General features: G+C 43.8%; 1 protein-coding gene across 1 annotated transcript in view; it reads right to left on the reverse strand.

Annotated features, from left to right (window-relative positions):
- Positions 1 to 383: 383 nt before the first annotated feature.
- LOC105691315 (glycine-rich cell wall structural protein-like) overlaps positions 384 to 19599 on the reverse strand; it is a 33434-nt gene continuing 14218 nt past the window's right edge. The window contains exon 2 of the mRNA XM_025747133.2: positions 384 to 658. Coding sequence (XP_025602918.2) covers positions 384 to 658 — 275 coding nt within the window. The remainder of the gene's footprint in view (positions 659 to 19599) is intronic.

Here is a 19599-nt window from a genome sequence, read left to right on the forward strand (position 1 = left end):
TCAACATGTACCCCGGGTATACCGTGTGATATACATCGTAGCGCTCCTTCACAAAAAGTCTTACAATTCTCATGGACTAATCAGAAGTAGGAATAGGATACAATTAGTTCACCCAGCTGTGTGTTTTTTTTTTTTGTTTTTTTGTTTTTTTTTTTTTTCAATTTGTGCCGTCCACGGGCTGCTGAAAGGTTAACAAATGGTCGTTCGATACGTCAGTCCGATTCGTGAATACGGAACTTTGTTATACCAAGGGTCAGTGAATGATTCGTTTATTTCGAGCTGGTGTTTCTATCATAGATAATTGTACACATGTATGGATTCGATTGGTACGAATAAGGCGATGCGATCATTCAACAAGATCTTAATTGCAGTAACTCATGGGATTATCTTCTCCAATCATATCCGAATCCGAATGAACCTGCCTCGCCACCTGCTCCACCGTATCCACCGTCATAATAATCAGGGTATCCTCCATATCCTCCGTAGCCTCTAGGGTAACCTCCGTAGCCTCCAGGGTAACCTCCGTATCCTCCCGGGTAGAGACCGTATCCATTTGAATGACTGTGAGCTACGCCGATGTTTCCGAATAATCCTCCACCGTGATGGCCATGATGATGATGGTGGTGCGGATCAGGAGAACGCGAGACCCTGACATATGCTGGAATAAGGATATCCGAAAAGTTAGCATGGCCATTGGCCCTTGGAAAAACCCCAGATCCCGGAGATCGGTCGACCGGAATAACTTTGAAACGAATAAGGAGCCAATGGGACAGCAGCCTGAGCGTAACAGAAGAAAAAGAAAGTGCTAGTCCACTTAAATCCGTATAAACAATACATGCCTTCTGGCATAGCGGAGGCCGTGGCGATCAGGAAGAGAATTGCGATTATCCGTCCGAACATCGTTCAGCTTTCTGTCGATCGATGCAGGATTCGTTTGGTCGAGACGGTCGTCGGAACTGATATCTCTCTTGTTCGAGGAATGGGCTTTTATAGGTATGTATCTCGTCCAACGATCGTGCGACGTTTTCACATTAGGAAATCAAATTTGGTGATTCATCGTGGAAAATCGTTGTTTTCCAGCTGATCGACACAACATAATAGCGTCAACGGTTACCTGTCTTCTGACACGATCGTCACATGCTCTCGCTAATCGATTTATGGAATCGGAGAATTTTTACTCGGGGGGAATACCTGAGGCCCGGAGGGTTTCACGGATCTCAAAAGCGGTGGCTTGCTTCGACGTGATTTAGACATCGTACAATTAGCGTCGTGGTAAATTAGGTTTCACGTGGATTAAGATTTTTTTAAAATGAAATGTATGTTCAGCTGACGATGTGGTTATAGCCACTGTGCCTGATAAATGATATATATATATATATGTATACGGGACGTCCGATAGACGTCCATTCATTGGGAGAAGTTGAGAGTTTTAGTTGATAAAAAAAAATTATCCACGTTTGTTGAACAGAGGCGATACAACAGCGGGTATTATTCTACGGCTTCATAGGTTGGTCAGCCGACGAAATGAAAAGAAAATTACTTTTCAAAGTTAATCTCTCGCAGCCACCGCTACCGAGATTCGACCGTGTTCCATTGTACGTGTAACGTACAAGTTGGACGTATACTTTCCAACTGATGAATGTGCGTAGGACGCGTGTTTTGTGTTCGTGTCATGAAACGTTGCGTAGCTTCAAGGAGGCACGAATTACCGTCTAATAATTGTTCGTGAACAAGTGAGACCCGATGTACGTACAGCGTTGAACAAGGTATATTGAAGTCAGTGAGCGACAATAATAAAATTGCAGTACGAAGAGGCGAAGATACAGCGGAGGATGAAGGCGTTGTCTTTGAGGCGTCGTCACTCGTGTCTTGAATATAATATGCAAATACGTGAAGGCAATATTTATGAAATTTCGAGTCACTGCAGAGCGTTGTCGTAAATGACAAGGCGATATTTTAGTCCCTTTGTGAAAACGATTCTAGCACCTTTGGCGGAAGCATAGATGAATATTAACGCGGGAGTGAATCTGAATAATTCAGGGCAGGCGTACATTTGGGGAAACTCTAAATAACGTCAGGCGTGAAAGTGCGTATTCCTATTGCTGGCGAACAACATTTTCCCAAGAATCACCTTACACGTGTGTGATACATTCGTCATTCGGCGAAACAAAAGACAACTCGTCTCTCACCTCCTCCATATTCATTTCATTTCTCCACACTTCGTCCCATCATCGTGGGAATTCATTAACACCCGTTCACTCGTCGTCAAAGTTATCGAATAATTAATGTAAATTAATCGAAGGCTGGCCTTCGATGTCACGACCTTAGTCGGCTGATAGCCCGTAGCTTAATTTTTTTGTTTGAAAGAAAAAAAACAAAAAAACACAGGGAGGATCGCGTAGATGCCGTATAATACCAACAGCCTCGGGGTCGAACGATACAGGCTGACTTTATCGACGTAATTAAGTTGGCCTCGGCCATCTGTTGCGCGACGCAGAAGGCAAAGGTTACTTTTCCGCAATCATGCAAATTGTAAATTGATTCCGCCATGGGGTAGCCCGAGGCTACCCCGGAGTTCGGGCACCACGAACATCGGGTATCCCAACGGACAGCCGACGGCGTTCTGCAGGAGTCCTAATTAACTGGGGCGACTCGCGGATATCCCATATATCGATACGTGTACATGCGGCAATAAAAAGACCATGATCGATCGAGCTGAAAATATTGCTCAGGTATATGGTGGGATTATCCTGGTATATCTTGGCGTCTGTCGAGTCTGAAAAGCAGATAACGTGTAAACGGTGGATTCTTTCCGTAAAATAGCCAAGTAGAGCGTTACGTGCTGCATATCTCGCCTGTATGCGCGCGCCCTTACAATTCACCTAAAAAAAGCAAGCCTCCACCATACGTAGACATACACACGTTGAGTTCTGTCAAAAAAACTATTTCAGTGGAAATTGCGCGACTGGCGTCAACCGGTCTGTACAGGTCTCGGAATGAATCGAAAGTCGCGTGCCGTTCTGATAGTGCGACCCTTTAAGCTAGCTGCCACGTTTTGCCGAGTCTAACTTTTTTTTTCCTGCTTATCCCGTTTTTCACCTAACGCTGACTCCCCGCAAACACCCTTCTTTCCTCCTTTCCCCATTCCAACTCCTCTACGATAACACTGTCGGCTCTCAACCAATTTCGCTGACGTCGAACATCTGCGACCATAATTGCATTACTGATTTCGAATATCCGTGCAATTCCCAAACATTCGTTCGATTTCGTCGGTTCGTTGTACGATTTTGGTCGCGACGATACTTTTCGAAAATTTCTGTGGCTATAGTTTGAAAATTGCGACGAAATCGCGGGCACTTTATACCGTTTCAACGATATTTGGCGCAATCGCGTGAATATTAACTGCACACATTTTATGTAGGTCCTGCCTTACGCGGACAAAATACCGATAAGTTTGCAACAGCGTGTGGAGTCCGCGGGTCAGTGTTCGGGGGCGTCGGGGCGCCGCGATGACGGGGTGAGGGTTAAGCGCGCCGAGCGTTACGTGAATGCGAGCCCCTGGCGGGTGATAAATATTCAGAACGAGGTGCGGACACGCCACGCTATCAACACCGCGTGCGCTAATATACTCTGTTAGTCGGGGGAAAAGGGGGGAAGTTCGTTATCGAGGTACGCCTGTCTCGAAAAAAAAAGAACTGAATAATATTAAATGGAAGAAAAAATACATATGATAGAAAAAGTTCACCCCTACCGAGAAAAGAGTTTTTTTTTCCTTTTTTTTTTTTTTCTATTTCAGACGAATACAATCGGCCGGCAATTTTCATGGACGATTTGTTGACCGTTAACAAATTTATCACCATATATTTCGAATGTCTTTGCCGTACAGTCTCCGTCGTTCGTTTATCTTCTGCGGAATCGAGGAGAGATTAACGTCTTCTCGCAAGGGCGTACAAATTGGTGAACCGAGATATAAACGCGTCTCGATGTTTGTACAGGACTCTCGAGTCTTGTAACCGTAACGCGGTTATTTTGGCCACGGCAACTGTCGCTGGTCTGGCGTCAGGCGGGCGCAAGCGTAAAACTCAAACTCCGCGACCAACCTGTGTTTGTGCTTCGGTTGACGGGCCACCTGAATTTCAGGTACAAATTAAAACATTGTGTTTACTGACTTGAAATGTTTACCAGCTACTAATGGAATGTCCAGTTTACAAATATTTGTACGGTACTTCTCCGCGGGTTCGTCAAAACGCAACCGCGGCGTTATGCAGTGCGTCGACGCAAGGCGCGGTAAACCAACTCGAATACTGTTTCTGCACAATTTTTGCCCACGCCTCTAGTTCCGCAGACGTGTGTTCACCGAAAATTTGATCAGTAATCGAAATAAGAACTTCCCGCGAAGCTGCACGAGCCGAATTACCTCTTCTAGCTGTCTTGAATTGAATTACAAATGTAACACCACCGTCACACCGGCTCCACGTCTCGTCTAAGCGAGTTTGAGTACGTGACCGCGAACTGACTATAAAGTTAAGGTGAATGGAAACGAATCGTTCTTCGGCAATTTTTTTCATCTAAAAAGATAAGTGGAGGAGTACGTTCGACTCGTTTTGGAAAAATGAAATTTCTTCGACCGGCGAGCGAGCGACCCCCTGATGCAGCCGTTCCGCTGATCGAAAGCAGCAGCAGAAACCGAGCACATGACGCCAGGCTTTGCGACGTGGCCAGGAGAATAGTACGGTTTGACTTTTCATTTACACGTTTGCCTTTTCACGCTATTTAGACGAATTTTTCATGCGCCGTCTTATCTCAACGGCTGATGAAAAAGTCAAATAGAATGTCGTGGTGAATATTAAAGCGATATACTCAGAGGTTCAATTTATCAATTATGGAGGTATTTAAAGGCTTGTTATCGTAATGGAGTTCGCAATAAAAAGCATAATGCGAGCAGTGGGAGTTTAGGTGAGCTTGTCACGTGAGAAGATAGTAGCCACGTGGTGCCGGGCGTTGGGCGTCGCTCAATACGAAAACATAACCGCGGCCCGATTCCGGAAGTGACGCTTTATCACCGACCCTTTTCATCGAAACTCAACTAAATTCCTCCCATCAACGGAGATCGAGGATCGCCTCTTCGACCAACCTCTCAATCGTGATCAATCTGAAGGCATGAAAGAGTCTATAAATAATCTCGTTAGGCGATCTCATTGTAGTCTCTGTTCTTGCGTTATTGATCCGCATCATCAACGCATAAATGAATATAGCGCACGTATGAAAAGGGTAGAAATGAAATTATCATCGTCGTAATCCGTGGAAAACTTCATTCTAAACCTTCTATATTTTAAAACTCTATAAAGCAAGTATGAATGACGCAACTGGGTCATCCTATGTGGGTATCTCTACATGTATGCCTAGCTTAAGGGCTGATTGAATTGCCATTGTTCTGACTAAATGAACGCAGTACGGGATTATCATTAGCGACTTACATCAAAGGCTGCAAACTCAAAGATTCGTGACGAGCCTATTGCCTTACGCTCCTATCTTATTGTTAGCTATTTCCATAATTACTAGGAATTAATCACCATAAAAGCGTGGGATGGTGTTAGTCTCATAGAGTAACGAATCATCCCGCCTAATTTACTTGGCTCCGGTCCTCCTGCGTTTGGTAGACGACCTGCAACGTTTTATATTCAGAGCTGGAGATTATCCAAAAATACGTGCTCAAAAAGAAGGTTGAGAAGATGATCGTCCAAATGAACGAAACTCGTTTTTTTCGTAATTCGTCTTCTCCGGTTGACGGACTTTCGTCACTCATGTATATTCCAGCTGGCCCTGCCGTTATTTGAAGTCAGTCGAATGAATATCCGGAAGCTTTTTCCTTCGACGCGGAGGCTATGGGCAGGCATCATGATTCGGAAAATCGGAAAACGGATGGGTGAAAAATGACAGATTGCAGAAACACCCTTTGCACCGGGAAGATGAGAACATCCGATAAATCCAGGTGGAAATTTCATTCGCTGTATCGGGTGCAAAGACAGGATGAGAGCTTGCACCGTAGCCGTACGTATGTACCGTACGGTGTAAATCCGAGAAGTACAACTGTACCGAACGGAAATATCAGACGCCGTGTTTCGTCGTGTCCGCGTTTTCCAGTAAGACGTGGCCTTATCTAACTCACCTCGGTTTGCCGCCCCCAACCCACCAACGTTCGCAGATGTAATCATAGAACAAAGCTGGTCTGAGACTCCCTCTTCGTGTCTGACGTATAAAGTATACAAAAAAACGAAAAAAATAAAAATAAAAATAAAAATACACGGAGAATCCTTGGTACGGATGGATTTCTCTTTACGACTACAATTTTTCATATTGAAACTCAAAATCCTATTCCTCTCCGCGAGATTCTTTCGTCAGCTGGATACACGATACGCGTACTCATGTTGTACCTGAAGGCAGAGACTCGAGGATACAACGACTGTAAGTATTTTTACATACACAACAATCAAATTCATCGAAAAAATTATGACTATTATTCGTGGGATCCATATCGATGAGTGAATTGAGATGTGAAAGACGAAATCATTTTTACTTTTCACGTTTGATTTTGATTCAGTTGCGGGTGATCAACAAAGCTGTACGTTCAAACAACGCGAACGGATGAAGTTTCTTCTTGTTTCTCTCTACTATAGCCTCGCGATGAAATGCTCCGCCAAACAACCTGTTGATAAAACATTGCAACAATATTGTGGCAGTCTTACTGCATCAACGACTTAATGACTTTCAGATGTTTCAGCTAGTCAAAAGCAGATGAGAACGCGCATAGAGAAAAATCAAAGTATTTATTAATGTCATCCGTTGCCGCACGTGTTAGCAGTTAAAAACCTCTGCTGCTTACGTTTAAGGTTTTTAATCATTTCCTCAAATTATTCTACGATCTTTCAGTCACTTAGAAGTCTGATATGAAAACCGGGATATTCACATAACGAGAGCTGATTATGAAGAACCTACGCGACGTACGAAATTATCCGATTCCAGTAGATGTGTTCGAGTAGCTGCGCCGGATAATTTTTTGCTTGAAATCTGATCACCGCTCAATGTATACGTACAAAGGCAGAGAACTCGTCTTTATAAATTTCTATTTCACCTCACGATCGATAGAAACGCGTATCCTTTGAAAAGCAGATTGATAGAATAATATTTGCAATTACTCATCACTTTGTCCTCCGGTTTTCTGAAATATTCTCTCACGGATTCATCGCAAACGGATTTCCCGGAACTCTTTGTATCCTTTGCATCCATCTGTTGTTCCGACGGTTATCAAATTACGCCGGGCGAAATCCGTGACGGAATAAATCCGAAATGAAATCGAAACAATGGAAACTGCGGAGTCAGCCAGGAATTTTGTTGAACTTTCGGATTATCGGTATTATACGTGTCACCGGACTGGGCGCGTTGAAACTTCTGATATCTTCTATCGTTGAACAGTGGTGATCCTTGATTACCTATCGTTGGGAATATTTATCTACATGTAACCGTTTTGATTCTTCTGATGAAAAATATAAATGCAAATTATTTTTTCATCGTGAAGTTACCATAACTGCGACAGGACGAACCGCGAGCCTATACACCTCTGCAATGTCCAAGTTCAAACGTGGGGGTGAAACAAATTAGATATAGAAACGCGGAACGAGCGAAATCTGTTCGATGCGTGATCTGCGTACACGGCACGTTTCCACATGGCCACACGATACAGATATCGCGGATTTGACGGGATACAAATGTAGAAACAACCGGGCGAAAAATCCTGTATTAATATTTCTCTCGCACAGCAGCTGTCAGATATAATACGCCTGAGAAAATTTTTCCAGCGACCGGACGCTACGGAGCTTTTTGAACAATGCGGAATATAGGTGCAGAACTAATCCAAGACTCGGTACCGAGAATCATGAACCATTTGAGCGGGTGAAGCGTTCTTCGAAAGAATATTCGCTCAGAGTTAAAGCGGAATGATCGGAACCGTCGAGTTTCAGGATGGGGCGTTAGAAATTTCGAAATCTTTCTCGCCGGGGAATTACACGGGGAGTCCGGGTCCGTGGGGTATGGGGTATGGGGCGCCACTAGCTGTGCGTATTAATAATGCGCACCCAATTAGCGGCTCCATAGCGTGAAGCCACGCTACGCTACGCCACCGCCACCCACTACCCAAACCCATTTGTCATCCTGCGAGACTCGCGACGAAAGCCGTCTCCGTTAACTGCACTTCCTTCTGTTCGTCTCGATTACGTTCGTACATCGTGTCTTGCTTGCCCGCAAGGTCATTAACATAAATTCACTTGTCCAGCTGTTCTTATCCCGATGTACGAAAATTTAACGCGTGCTTTACAACTGCAGTAAAATGATGAGAAATAATTTCTGGTATCGAAAGTACACGCGACCGACGACGCGAACACCGTCGGCCGAAGATCCAAAAATTTTAATTCACACCCGGATGTTCACGAAGATTACCCAGGTGCTGAAGAAAAATAATTTCCAGAAGTTTTTGGATTCAACTTTTTCATGGTCTCCTCTAATTTGAGAGCGTGTAACGAGAAAACACCAGCGAAAGTAGCAGCCCCAGGGGTTATACAGATTGAATAACTCGTTGTCAGGCTCTCAATTAACGTCGCGGCACCCTCCAGAATGCAAAGTAATTAGAACTGGGGCTGCACCAATCTACCCTATGGTTATTCGGCAGAACATCACCGTAGAGGGGCAATTCTATTCTCGAAACGAATTGCTTCTAGAAATTCTTACTAGCCAGCTTACTATCATCTTCTACGCGTACTTATACTCGTAGGTGGCAACTTCCGAAGTCTTCAATTAGCTCTCCCTTGACGAGAAGAACAGGGAATGCATCATCCTGCGACATTACATTTCTAGCCATCGCAGAAGAAGCAAGTACAGCACCAACAGCAGTTACACGTTAAACATATTCGGTGTCAGAGTCGAGTATCTAAATAGTCGACGTCGCCATAATGGCTTATTGTTAGATTATACATTATACGTAAATCCAAAATTTTACAAATCTACTGGTCGTTGTTATTCTAGCTCTTGGACACGTGATACGCAGTATATTTTCTTGCAACTGAAATTTTTATCCATTCAGTTCGTATGAAATTGTAGAACCATTAATACTATTCATCCCCTCTACAGACACGCACATAAATTGGGCGTAGATAGCGAACGCGATCGCGCTTACATTTATCCTCGCAACATTTGCAAATAAAGCGCTCGGCGCGACTCGAAGTTAATTATGATGCAGGCATCTTATCCATTACGTCAATTTACGGGTGTATCTCAGTCTCCGAACCAGTAGAGCAGCTCATGCATACCTTCATCATGCGCGGCGATGAAAGGAATAAAAAAGAAAGGGATAAACCAATTTAACAACAGATGACGCGCACGCGTTTTATACAGAGGTAACATATGTGCGTACCGTGCGCGTACCTCGGTTTTGTGCGAGCTTGTAACATTCTTCTGTTACAATATCAAAGTCCGTATAGCGGAGGTTGAACTAGCGTAAATGTGAGGTTTGTGTAAATATCGGCGTTGTGAAACAGTGGCATTGCATTACGTGAAATACCCATATATAATGGATAATATCCGTACTACAGATTCTGCCAGGAGCGTAGTGGAAGGGGTGAACTGCATTTGCAAAATTGTTCGAGCGAGATGTAGTTTCGTTGATGTATTTTGGAAAATTTTGTACTTTTTCCGCCGTAAAACGCATCGTATAGTGGATATACGCGAGGATATATGTATAATGGGTAGTTGGGTAGCCCGCAACAACGCAGCCAGATCCTCTCCGTTAGAACGGCATGGGAAAGTTCGGATCGCGAGGAATTTCATTGACGACCGTATATGCAGCCCGTTTGTGCGACGAGATCAAACACCGACCACGTGACATATTGGTTACACGTTAAGGCCGCAAACGAAAATTAAGGGTAGGGCAAAAAACAAAAATCCGGTTTTGATGTTAGCAATGAATCAACCGTCGGAATAAGATCAAGCTGCTGCCTTTGCTCCGGGCTTCCGAGCGCGCTCTGTTTAGCTTCGTATTTATTCGTGAGGAAAAGGGTCAACTTCCTGCCTCGCGACGCCGACGTCTAACGGATGACTGGGGGCTCATTCATTCTTGATTATTTTGTTTATTTATTATTATCGTTATTATCAGTTTTTATTAAAACTTCAATAGCGCGCTCCAGAAAACCTCGACCACACAGTGTATAATGATTCGATTATGTTATTTTTTGTTATATTCGCCGTAGCGCGACGTAATTTTACGTGATGGTTTTAATTAAATTGCATCATCGCTCCCGAACTGGTTTTCTTGTTTGTAGTTATATATTATGCGTTTATTGTACGCTCCCGGAATTTCACCTCGAAGTAAACGTAGTGACTCCCCCCCGAGCTGACCGTTACGCAGGAATTATAATGGCGGACAAATTGTTAGGCAAATTCTGGAAGTTATAATACGCCAAAAGTTAATAAATAATGCTTCGCTTCGGAAAGTTTAAGGATCGAAACAAGGAAGTATTTCGCATAATTCCTCAACCGCTTAACACGCAACTATGCTCAACTATCTGTTATGCATAAAAATGTTCTCTGTACACAGTCGAACATCGAAGAAATAATATCAAATGGGAAAAACAAACGACTATAGCTATTAATTAGGTCTCGTAAAATTTATGTTTACTTTTACAACCCAAAAGGTGAAACACCTTCGTCACGTGATCGTGGGTCTTGACTCAATTAAATTGATTTACAACCACTGTAAAAATAATCGATCTCGTTACATGCCACCTGAACGAACGTACGTCATTTTTGAACTCGCTGAATGAATTTTTTGGTCGAGTCGCTCTTTTCGTTTGATCAGATTCAATCGCGGTTCTAAGTTCACGTGCTTCACGACCATCGGTAAAATTAATTCTGAATCTTGTCGTGGCCAAGGGTGTTAGATGAAAAAGTTTTTCACAGGGCTAATAAACCATGCTAGATTAGTCGTCGACGAAATTGATCGCGGCTACGAGATGATTGAGAATCAATCCCTACGTTCCTACGTACAGCGATTCGTTTAGTGAGAAAATTAAGCATAAGTATAGTCGACCGGCATGGTTACGGTGTGTACAGACAAGAGAACCGTGCCTGTTTCAGATGTTGAACAGAATTTCTGGTTTCGTTTTGCTTTTCGTTTTTCTTGTTACCGAAATATTTTTGTACCCGTTGTATTTATAGCGGTGGGCGGTCGGGGGACAGGCGACAAATTGTATCATTAGAACGTCACGACGCGCGGGGAGTCGCAAAGGGAACCGAGGAAGCTGTACGAGCATGCGGGGCCACGCTCAAAGAGAGTCAATCTTATAATGGATGACGGTTTGATTGACGATAGAAGCAATGAGCGGGACTACCGTGGTTCGGATTCATAAACAGTCGTATATCTCGAAGGCTTTTCGGAGCCTGAAGGGTTAAATGAACTGCGCATCGCACTACACGTTGAAATTTACCGCCGGCGGGACAATAATCTCAGCTTTATTCTTAAGTCAACACCATCACCCGATGCATCCGACAACACGCTGATATCTTATGTGGAATTGACTCGATTTCCGAATAGCCCCCCTCTTCAATTTCGATGAAATTCTGACCGAAAAGAGGTTTCTTTGTTATATTTGGAATTTTCCGTACATGGTGGACTAGTTGTTAATAGGGGAACGCGGGGTAATATTGGGTAGCGGGGCAGAATCGGGAATCACAAAAATTTTGTACAAATTATCTCAAAATGATCGAGAAGGACTTCATTCGTCATTCTGGATTCAAAAATTTTTTTTTTTTTTTTTCTCATGGATTCCTTAAGGACCTGATATTGCCGTACGTTTCCCTATATTCCTAACGAGGCTAAGATGTAATGGCAGCTCACATCTTGCGTAGAGGCCTCGCTGACCTTTTTTGTATCTGTGATTTTTAGGACCTATATCGTAAACTCATCGGATATTCAATAGGGCGATGATTTCGGCAGAGAACGCGATTGCGTGAGTTCAAGGACTGTATGGTCATCAGTTCAATTCGAATAATGTGAAGAAACAAATCTACTGTAAGTCACCGACAATGAGTTCAGTTGAATATACGTATGTTTTCGTAAAATATTTAGGTAGTTAACAAAGTTGTTATTATCATTTCGAAAATTTATATCTCGAGAATCAGATGTTTTCGCAAGTGATTACTTGGGAATTCAACTCAATTTCGTACATGTTATACTCCTGTAAAATTTGATTAAGATCGGAGGGACGGGGGGAGGGGGTTATTCGGAAGTCTTACCGCAGAATTTTACTTCGATAGTTAGCGTTCTGAAACGGTAGATTCCGCAGCGTTCAATGTCGTTTGCAAATTTCTGTTGGAAGACGTTGAAAAAACAAACTCGACCGGAAATTCGTTTGGAAAAATTCCGTGCAATAGCGATGATAGAATGAAGCGGATTTATCGGCGCGGTATAATTACATATCTATGAAATGAAATAAATTTCATTCAAATGAAACGGCTTGGTTATCGACCATAGAAATTTTTTCAACCCTTTTCAATAATTTTTAAATTCATCATCCAACTGCAACAGAATTATCACGTCGGCGGACCGATCATAATACAATTTTTAGTAAAATAACGAAATTCAATTGCTCGGTATATAATACTATGCGAAGAAAAGGACGGCGAAGCAATCAGAAAACGCCTCGGGCGATGGCTAAACAATCTGCGTTCAAACTCCCGGCTCCGCGCGGCGTTTCAGTTTCTAACGGGATTCCAAGCTTTATGTTGCAGCCTCGGTTTTCTTCGCACTCTTTTTTTCTCATTTTCTCTCTGTCACTTATTTTTATTTATTTCCGTTATATATACGTATATTTTATTTCCATTTTTCTTTCCTCCCCGCGTCATGATTCACTCGATACTTATTGCGCAATTCTGCGAGATAAAAATGTCAGAACTCATGCCTTCGAGATATATAGTATTCGAACGAATAACACTACACTCCTATGGCATAGAAAATTCTCTACATATTTTTTATTCATCAATGCGAGACGTGCGAACGGCACGCGTCTTGCCGCAGCGATTCGTTCATCACTTCATTTAATCACCAATTTCTGGACGCCCTTCTGAGAGTTTCAACCCTCGCGGGAGGGGAGTTCGTACCTATGCATATAATTCTAACGCACGCACACGGACGCGTATCGTGAAATACTGTATTTCCGTAACGGCATGAAGCTTGGAAAAAATTCAGGCAATCGCCGTGAATGGCATCGAGAATATATCGGGCTGTTGACGGGATAGTTTTTACAATTATTCAAGCTAATTTAAATGAAAGAATACAAAAAAATTCCAATGTAATTCTTCGGCTTATTTAATTTCGTGGTTAAATTTGTTCGGAATTGTGGTATCGGTGCTATATACAGTGCCGAGTTGCTGGCACATTCGTGGTCGGGTGATAAAAATTCCGGAGCAGATTTAAGAGCGTTTAAAATTGGTTCAGAGACCTAAGAAGCGAGTACGCCCGTCGAGTGGTGGTATACCTATACAATACTCGTACCCTGCCTCAACGCTGGTACTAAACGGGGGATAACCGCGTGGACACGATGCGGGCGATATATATGCATCGCGTAGGTATACGCGTTTTCTAGACCGAATACAACGACGACAGCCCCCTTGACAAGGAAGATGGAAGATCGCTACGTAGAGAAAAAGGACACGAGCAAACGTGAGAGTGTGACGATCAGAGAAAGAGGATCGAGAACGTGAAGGTGGAGGAGGAGGAGGAGGAGGAGGAGGAGGAGGAGGGGGATGAGAAGGTGCAGACGTATAGCGGGCATGTGTTCCGCGATGCGAGTTAATCCCTTAGGACAACCGGGAGCCGGAGGAAGGCGGGGCGGGGGATGGGGGGGCGGCATGAGGCGACAGGGGGCTGGCATACTCCATTCCTTGACGACGCTATTATTATGCTGCTCCGTACATATTATGTGCATAGTTTATGTTACTCTTTATGAATGTTTCATACCTTCTGTGGCGACACTTTACCATTATATTGTCTCACACGTGGAGGTTTCACGTGTTATACGCGTACAAATACGGGCTGAAAGTATGAGAGCGTTCGCTGATTCGGTGGTAACAAGGTGATATAGTTCGGAGGATACACCGACCAAAATCTGTCTACTTTTGTGTAGGTAATGGATTTTATTTCCGAATTCTGGCGCACCGTATCGCATTCGTACGGCATGATATGGGTATGTGGCACGGTCGCGGCAATTTCCGCTGAATATGTAACGTAAACGATGGATTTAGGTCGAGTCAATGAATTACCTCGTTGATTAATATTGCATTAATCCCAGGGGAAAATTTATTTTCATAGTTATTTTGTGAGCCGCTCAAGTTTTTTCAAGGGTAAAATACAAGTCGAATACCATATATATGAATAAAGAGTTTGAACCGAGCCAAAGTTGTAAAACAGATCCGGAGACGAGTTTATTGCGTATATCGTGAGATAATTCACCACGTCTCGACGGAACAATAAAGATAAATATTGACGTTATTATTATTGTTATTATTATTATTGTTGTTGTTGTTATTGCAGTTATCACGACGATCGTTATTATTATTGGCGTACACGCCCCTGTAAAGTTGGCGCCGTCCTTTAGGAGTGAGACGTTTTTTGGGAGTAATCTTCAGCGACAACAAGGGGCTCGGGAAGTATTTCAAAGTGGCGGCAAGTTGAAAGACGTCCGGGAGGACGAAGCCATCGCGGCCCACTGACACCGTCGTCGTCGCCATCGTTTGGTGAACGTCGCTCGCTCGCCACTGCCAAGATCCGAAGGAGATATCGCCCCAGATGCTCCGCCACGTCTGGGGGGTGTTCCTCCTCGTCGACGGGCGATGCCGCTGTTCGTATAAAGGTTATAAGCACCCGCCTGCATAGATATATCTGAACGTTGAACCCCCCGTCCTTTGATCGGCTATTCAAACTCACGTGACCGGAGTCATCATCGTCTTCGAGTCAATCGCGCGTACCGTTCGGTCAATTTCAAACGATCAACGTGGAGAAGAATTTTTCACCTATACTTCCAGACTACGCGCACATCTGTTTCTCGTGTCCTTTGTTTCTTCGTCGGATGCGATTTTTCTTGAATTGAAAGTAAGGGGAACGGGTGAAGGACAATCGGCACTTTTCGATCGCGCGGCAAGCGGAGGGCACGAATGAATAACGTATAAAATGAAAAGGAATGGAAAAAGGGAAGGGGGTGCGGGGGCGGGGGGGGGAGGGGGCGGAATGTCCTCGTTGAACACGAAGATTCTTACGAAGTGGGTGCGTGATTATAGGGAACTGTGTATGCAGGGCGGGTGTGTAGTCGATCGTTCCGTTGTTTCAGACACGGCGCACGTACCGTATTATCATCGGTGCGGCGCGCGCGAGGATCACCAACTCGAGCTCGCTACGTTTTTCGTCGTTTGATACAACCTTTGCTATACGCTGTTGTGTCTTTTCCTCTCTTCCTCTCCTCTATATGGTCCGAGGGTCCCTTCGCCTTCGGCAAACCGCGAGGTGGTCCCTTCCATGAATAACGCAGTTCTGCCCTCCGGCTTAATGTTTCATCTCGTAATGTCGCTGTAGAAAAGTCGATAGCCTGTTATGGGAGCTGTATTATAACATGCACTACGTATACCGGCTCGGAGGCGAGCATCGACTATCCTCGTCCGTTCAAAAGCAATACCGTCGTTGCGATATGTGAAAGGTTTCCAACTTTCGCATTGAATTGTGAGAAAACTCGAAAGACCTTCGTGGAAAATTGATATAATTATGGTTTTCTGAAGTCACAGCGCGACGAATTTAATCATCTCGTGCGATGATGTCTGAATTTACTGAACAGCGGAGTTGCGTGTACACAAAATACTGAGAATGTAACAACCTGCTTTCGCAGAAGCGGAACATTATATTTCGCCCGGGATGTGAATGTTGTGCGAGTTCCACCGCGGAAGTTTACCGCAAAACGTTAAAAGGAAAATTAGTCGCCACAATGCAGACATCTGCTGGCGACGGAGATTCCTTTCAACGTTTCGCGGTGCCTGGCGCCTCCTTATTACCAGAAAGGATATGCCTGCATCTCGCTCGCTATGGACTCGTATTATAATCTTTACCGCTGCAATGTTTCCAGGATTTCACAGACTTCTGACTACATCTCCCCGCAACTGTGACGCCCGCAAACTCGAAAAGCATACCAGTTTCTACCTCCGTAATGCCACAAACTTTTTCACCGTAGCTGGCAACTACTTGTGGCATTCACGCGACACAATTAACGCGCTGATATTGTGCTGGGAAAATTCAGAAAATACGTCGACGAGATGAGACGAAACTTGGCGGCTCTTTTAGATGTTCGTCAATCGATCGACGGGGCTCTCGGTACAATCGTCAGACCGACGCCGACATTTCATTTAGTTGTCACGGATTGTCAAACTCTGAAATCGGTGACATAACGTGAACGTGAAACTAAAGCTCGAAGATTTTTCGAGTCGATAATACACAATTGGAGTACAAAAGTAATTACGGGGAAAATGAAATTCGAGTCGTACTGCGTAGAGTGGGTAAAAATCATTCGAGCAGATATAAACGAAGCCCCAGCCCGAAATTGTTTGTCGCCAGAATGGATGTACTTTTTTCCAGTATCTCTCCGAAACCATTTCATCATTTTCGACCAGAATGTCCCCGTAGGGTAAATTTGGCTCATGAAAACGCATGATTACTCAAAATATTCACAATCAAATTCCGACGTGGATACAGCGAGAGAAAGAAGGAACGAGCGAGGATATGTTATTATTGATGCAGCGATGATTACAGAGCGCGATAATTTGTATAATGTGAAGCTATAGAGACTCACGTGTATGTATGTGTAGCAGGTGCTGTACCTTCACCGTTAAACCAAACAACGTAATGTCCGATGAACCGAACTGCAATAATCCTCATTCCCCTGCAGTACTGAGTTCACAACGGAGCGTCGACAGACTGCATACATAGGACCACAAATGTATAGGCCTCGAATGAGAAATTACGTCTGATATGAGGGTTACGATGTCTGGCGTACTCGAAACAATGGGATCACTACCGCAAGCTGATCAGAGTCCCTTCGCATTGCTCTCACCTCGGGCGGATTGCCATTAGATTCGATATTAATGCACTTGCCGCTCGCGGGATGCACCGATGTCGAGTCAGGAGAGGCTTGTTTATATTATTCATGTGATGATGATTTTTCAATTTCAATTTTCATATTCCGAACTGCCAATTATACCTAGAGAAATTCAGCCGTCGCTCGAAGTATTTACGGAAGACTTTGGCACGCGATAAAATAATTGTTGACAATTATGCGCGCTGATTATGTAAAATTACTTGGAATCATGCTAATGCATGCCGTACAGTACGGTAGTCGATTGTCCCCGAGACGGACTGTTCTCGAGCCAATTGAAGAGAATAAATTTGGTTGAATTGAATGAATCGAGAAAATGGATTCTATGCATATTCCTAGATGCATACGTATGTGCATATGCAATTCCAGGCCAAAGCTGGGGAACTGGAAACCTCGTTTCTGGATAGATATATGATGTTAAATACCACATATGGGTCGGCATACACGGTAATTGATTCCACCGTGCAAGCTCGTAATTTGAATACATTTGTTGCTTGCTAGCCTTATAATTTATCCATTGACGTTGTAATTGATATACGTCGCCGCGACGTCGTCGTGCGCTACGAGTTTGGTGACTCTCCAGCCAGCGGTGAAATACGACGATCTTTCCGTGATTCCGGCGTTGTTTTTTTTTTGGAAACAAAAAAAAAAAAAAAAAAAAAAAAAAAAAAAACCACCAAAACATAATTTTCATATGATTCCGTCCGACTCTTTGGAACTCCAGGTGTGTGTGCGATTAAATCCGAGAGCCGCGGAGGTAGGTAGATAGAATCGCGAGGTAATTTGAATACTCGGCGACGTAAAACCAAGAGGAAGTGGTTCACATCTTACATGTCTGCGGCAAGTCTACGAGCGGAGTCACGTACGGTCTGACTTTGTTCGTCGTCAGCGACCGGTCAACACTCGACTGGTTGACCCCTGGAGTCCGAAAAATGTTATCCTACAGGCTCAAGGTGTTGTTTAATTAATTATCCTCTAATTGGAGGCGCAATAAGAAACGAGTACATTGCATTAATTAACTTCTTACCCGCGACAAATGCGCTACGAATAATAGTTCACTGATGGATTGGCGGCTGTCGCCTGCCCGACGTACCTACTACCTACCGGTATATGTAGGTATACCTACCTATCTCTTCCTACTCATCGGCATCTCGCTGCCAACCATGGTTCTCTAGAGAATTTCATTCCTAATTAACCCGGAAACTAACTATTCGCTTGGCCACCTACTGCTGACATAATCTGTTATTAAATTATCACGCAAGATTTGACGGGTTATGGAGTTATTAACGCTTCCTCTATCGTTCTGGGCCATCTTCCCGGGATACCGATGATATCTACCTTCCATTTTATATCACCGCTCGTTTCTTTCGGGACGAAAACACGAAAATTTGAAACATCTTGACAACGCTGTGGGCTGCAGCGATGCATTCTTTTTTCTCAGGCAAGGTGTCCAGGAATTTCAGAGTTCACTCACCTCTGAGGATCGCGTTTTTTAATTTCGTTTAATCTCCGTGCATTCTCGATTCTATTTAATTTTCTATTCCTGTAGTAACCACACAGCTGGCTTTTCGTTTTTTTTTGTTTTTTTTTTTATTTCACTTTTGACGCGACGCGTCTAATACGGTTTTCTCCCATATACAACGGTATTCCGCTTTCGTTCTTCCATTCATTGCCGTAACCTAGGGGTATTTCTAATTCGTATCGGACCGTAGCTCAATTTATTCCAATGTCACCGCGGTCACCGAATAAATTTGGACCGCGGGTGTGCAGAACGCGGAAAAAAAAATAGAATGAAATACTGGAACGTACGGATAAATCTGAACGACTTGTATGTACGCGCCGAATTTGGACGTAATTCCGAAACAGGGATCTTCCTGCCCTGTAATTGAATACGCGACGCAACAAAGCGAATCACCGAAGTGTAAAATCCAACGTGGCTTGATATGAAAGTTCTGCGACTTTGAGTAGAATAGAAAGAAAAGCGGCGCGATGATTAATTCCAAAACTACGTCAACGAGACACAATACTGGAATTATGTATTTTGTAGGTATACGTGAGCCGCGAAGCACCGAACACTCGTTCGAACTTTGAGTGTGTACGGTGCGGACCTTTGCGACAATCGAGAATGCTGCGAAGGCCGGAGGTGCAGCATTCGCGACTTTTGGGATTCATGCCCCGTAAACACGTATGAGCTTGGTAAGTTCATCCCTCATGAAAAATAACGTATGTGCCGACCCAAACCATAACGAATGTTGTTAAGTCGGTGGAACCGGTTTTCACATTAATCATTATTGACTCTGCCTTGATAATGAATGCCTCTTTTGGAGGTCGCCAGAGTCAGGCCCGGACTTTTGAGTAATTGGTA

This window comes from Athalia rosae, chromosome 1 (assembly GCF_917208135.1).
Source record: "Athalia rosae chromosome 1, iyAthRosa1.1, whole genome shotgun sequence".
In the NCBI taxonomy this organism is placed as follows: Eukaryota; Metazoa; Arthropoda; class Insecta; order Hymenoptera; family Athaliidae; genus Athalia; species Athalia rosae.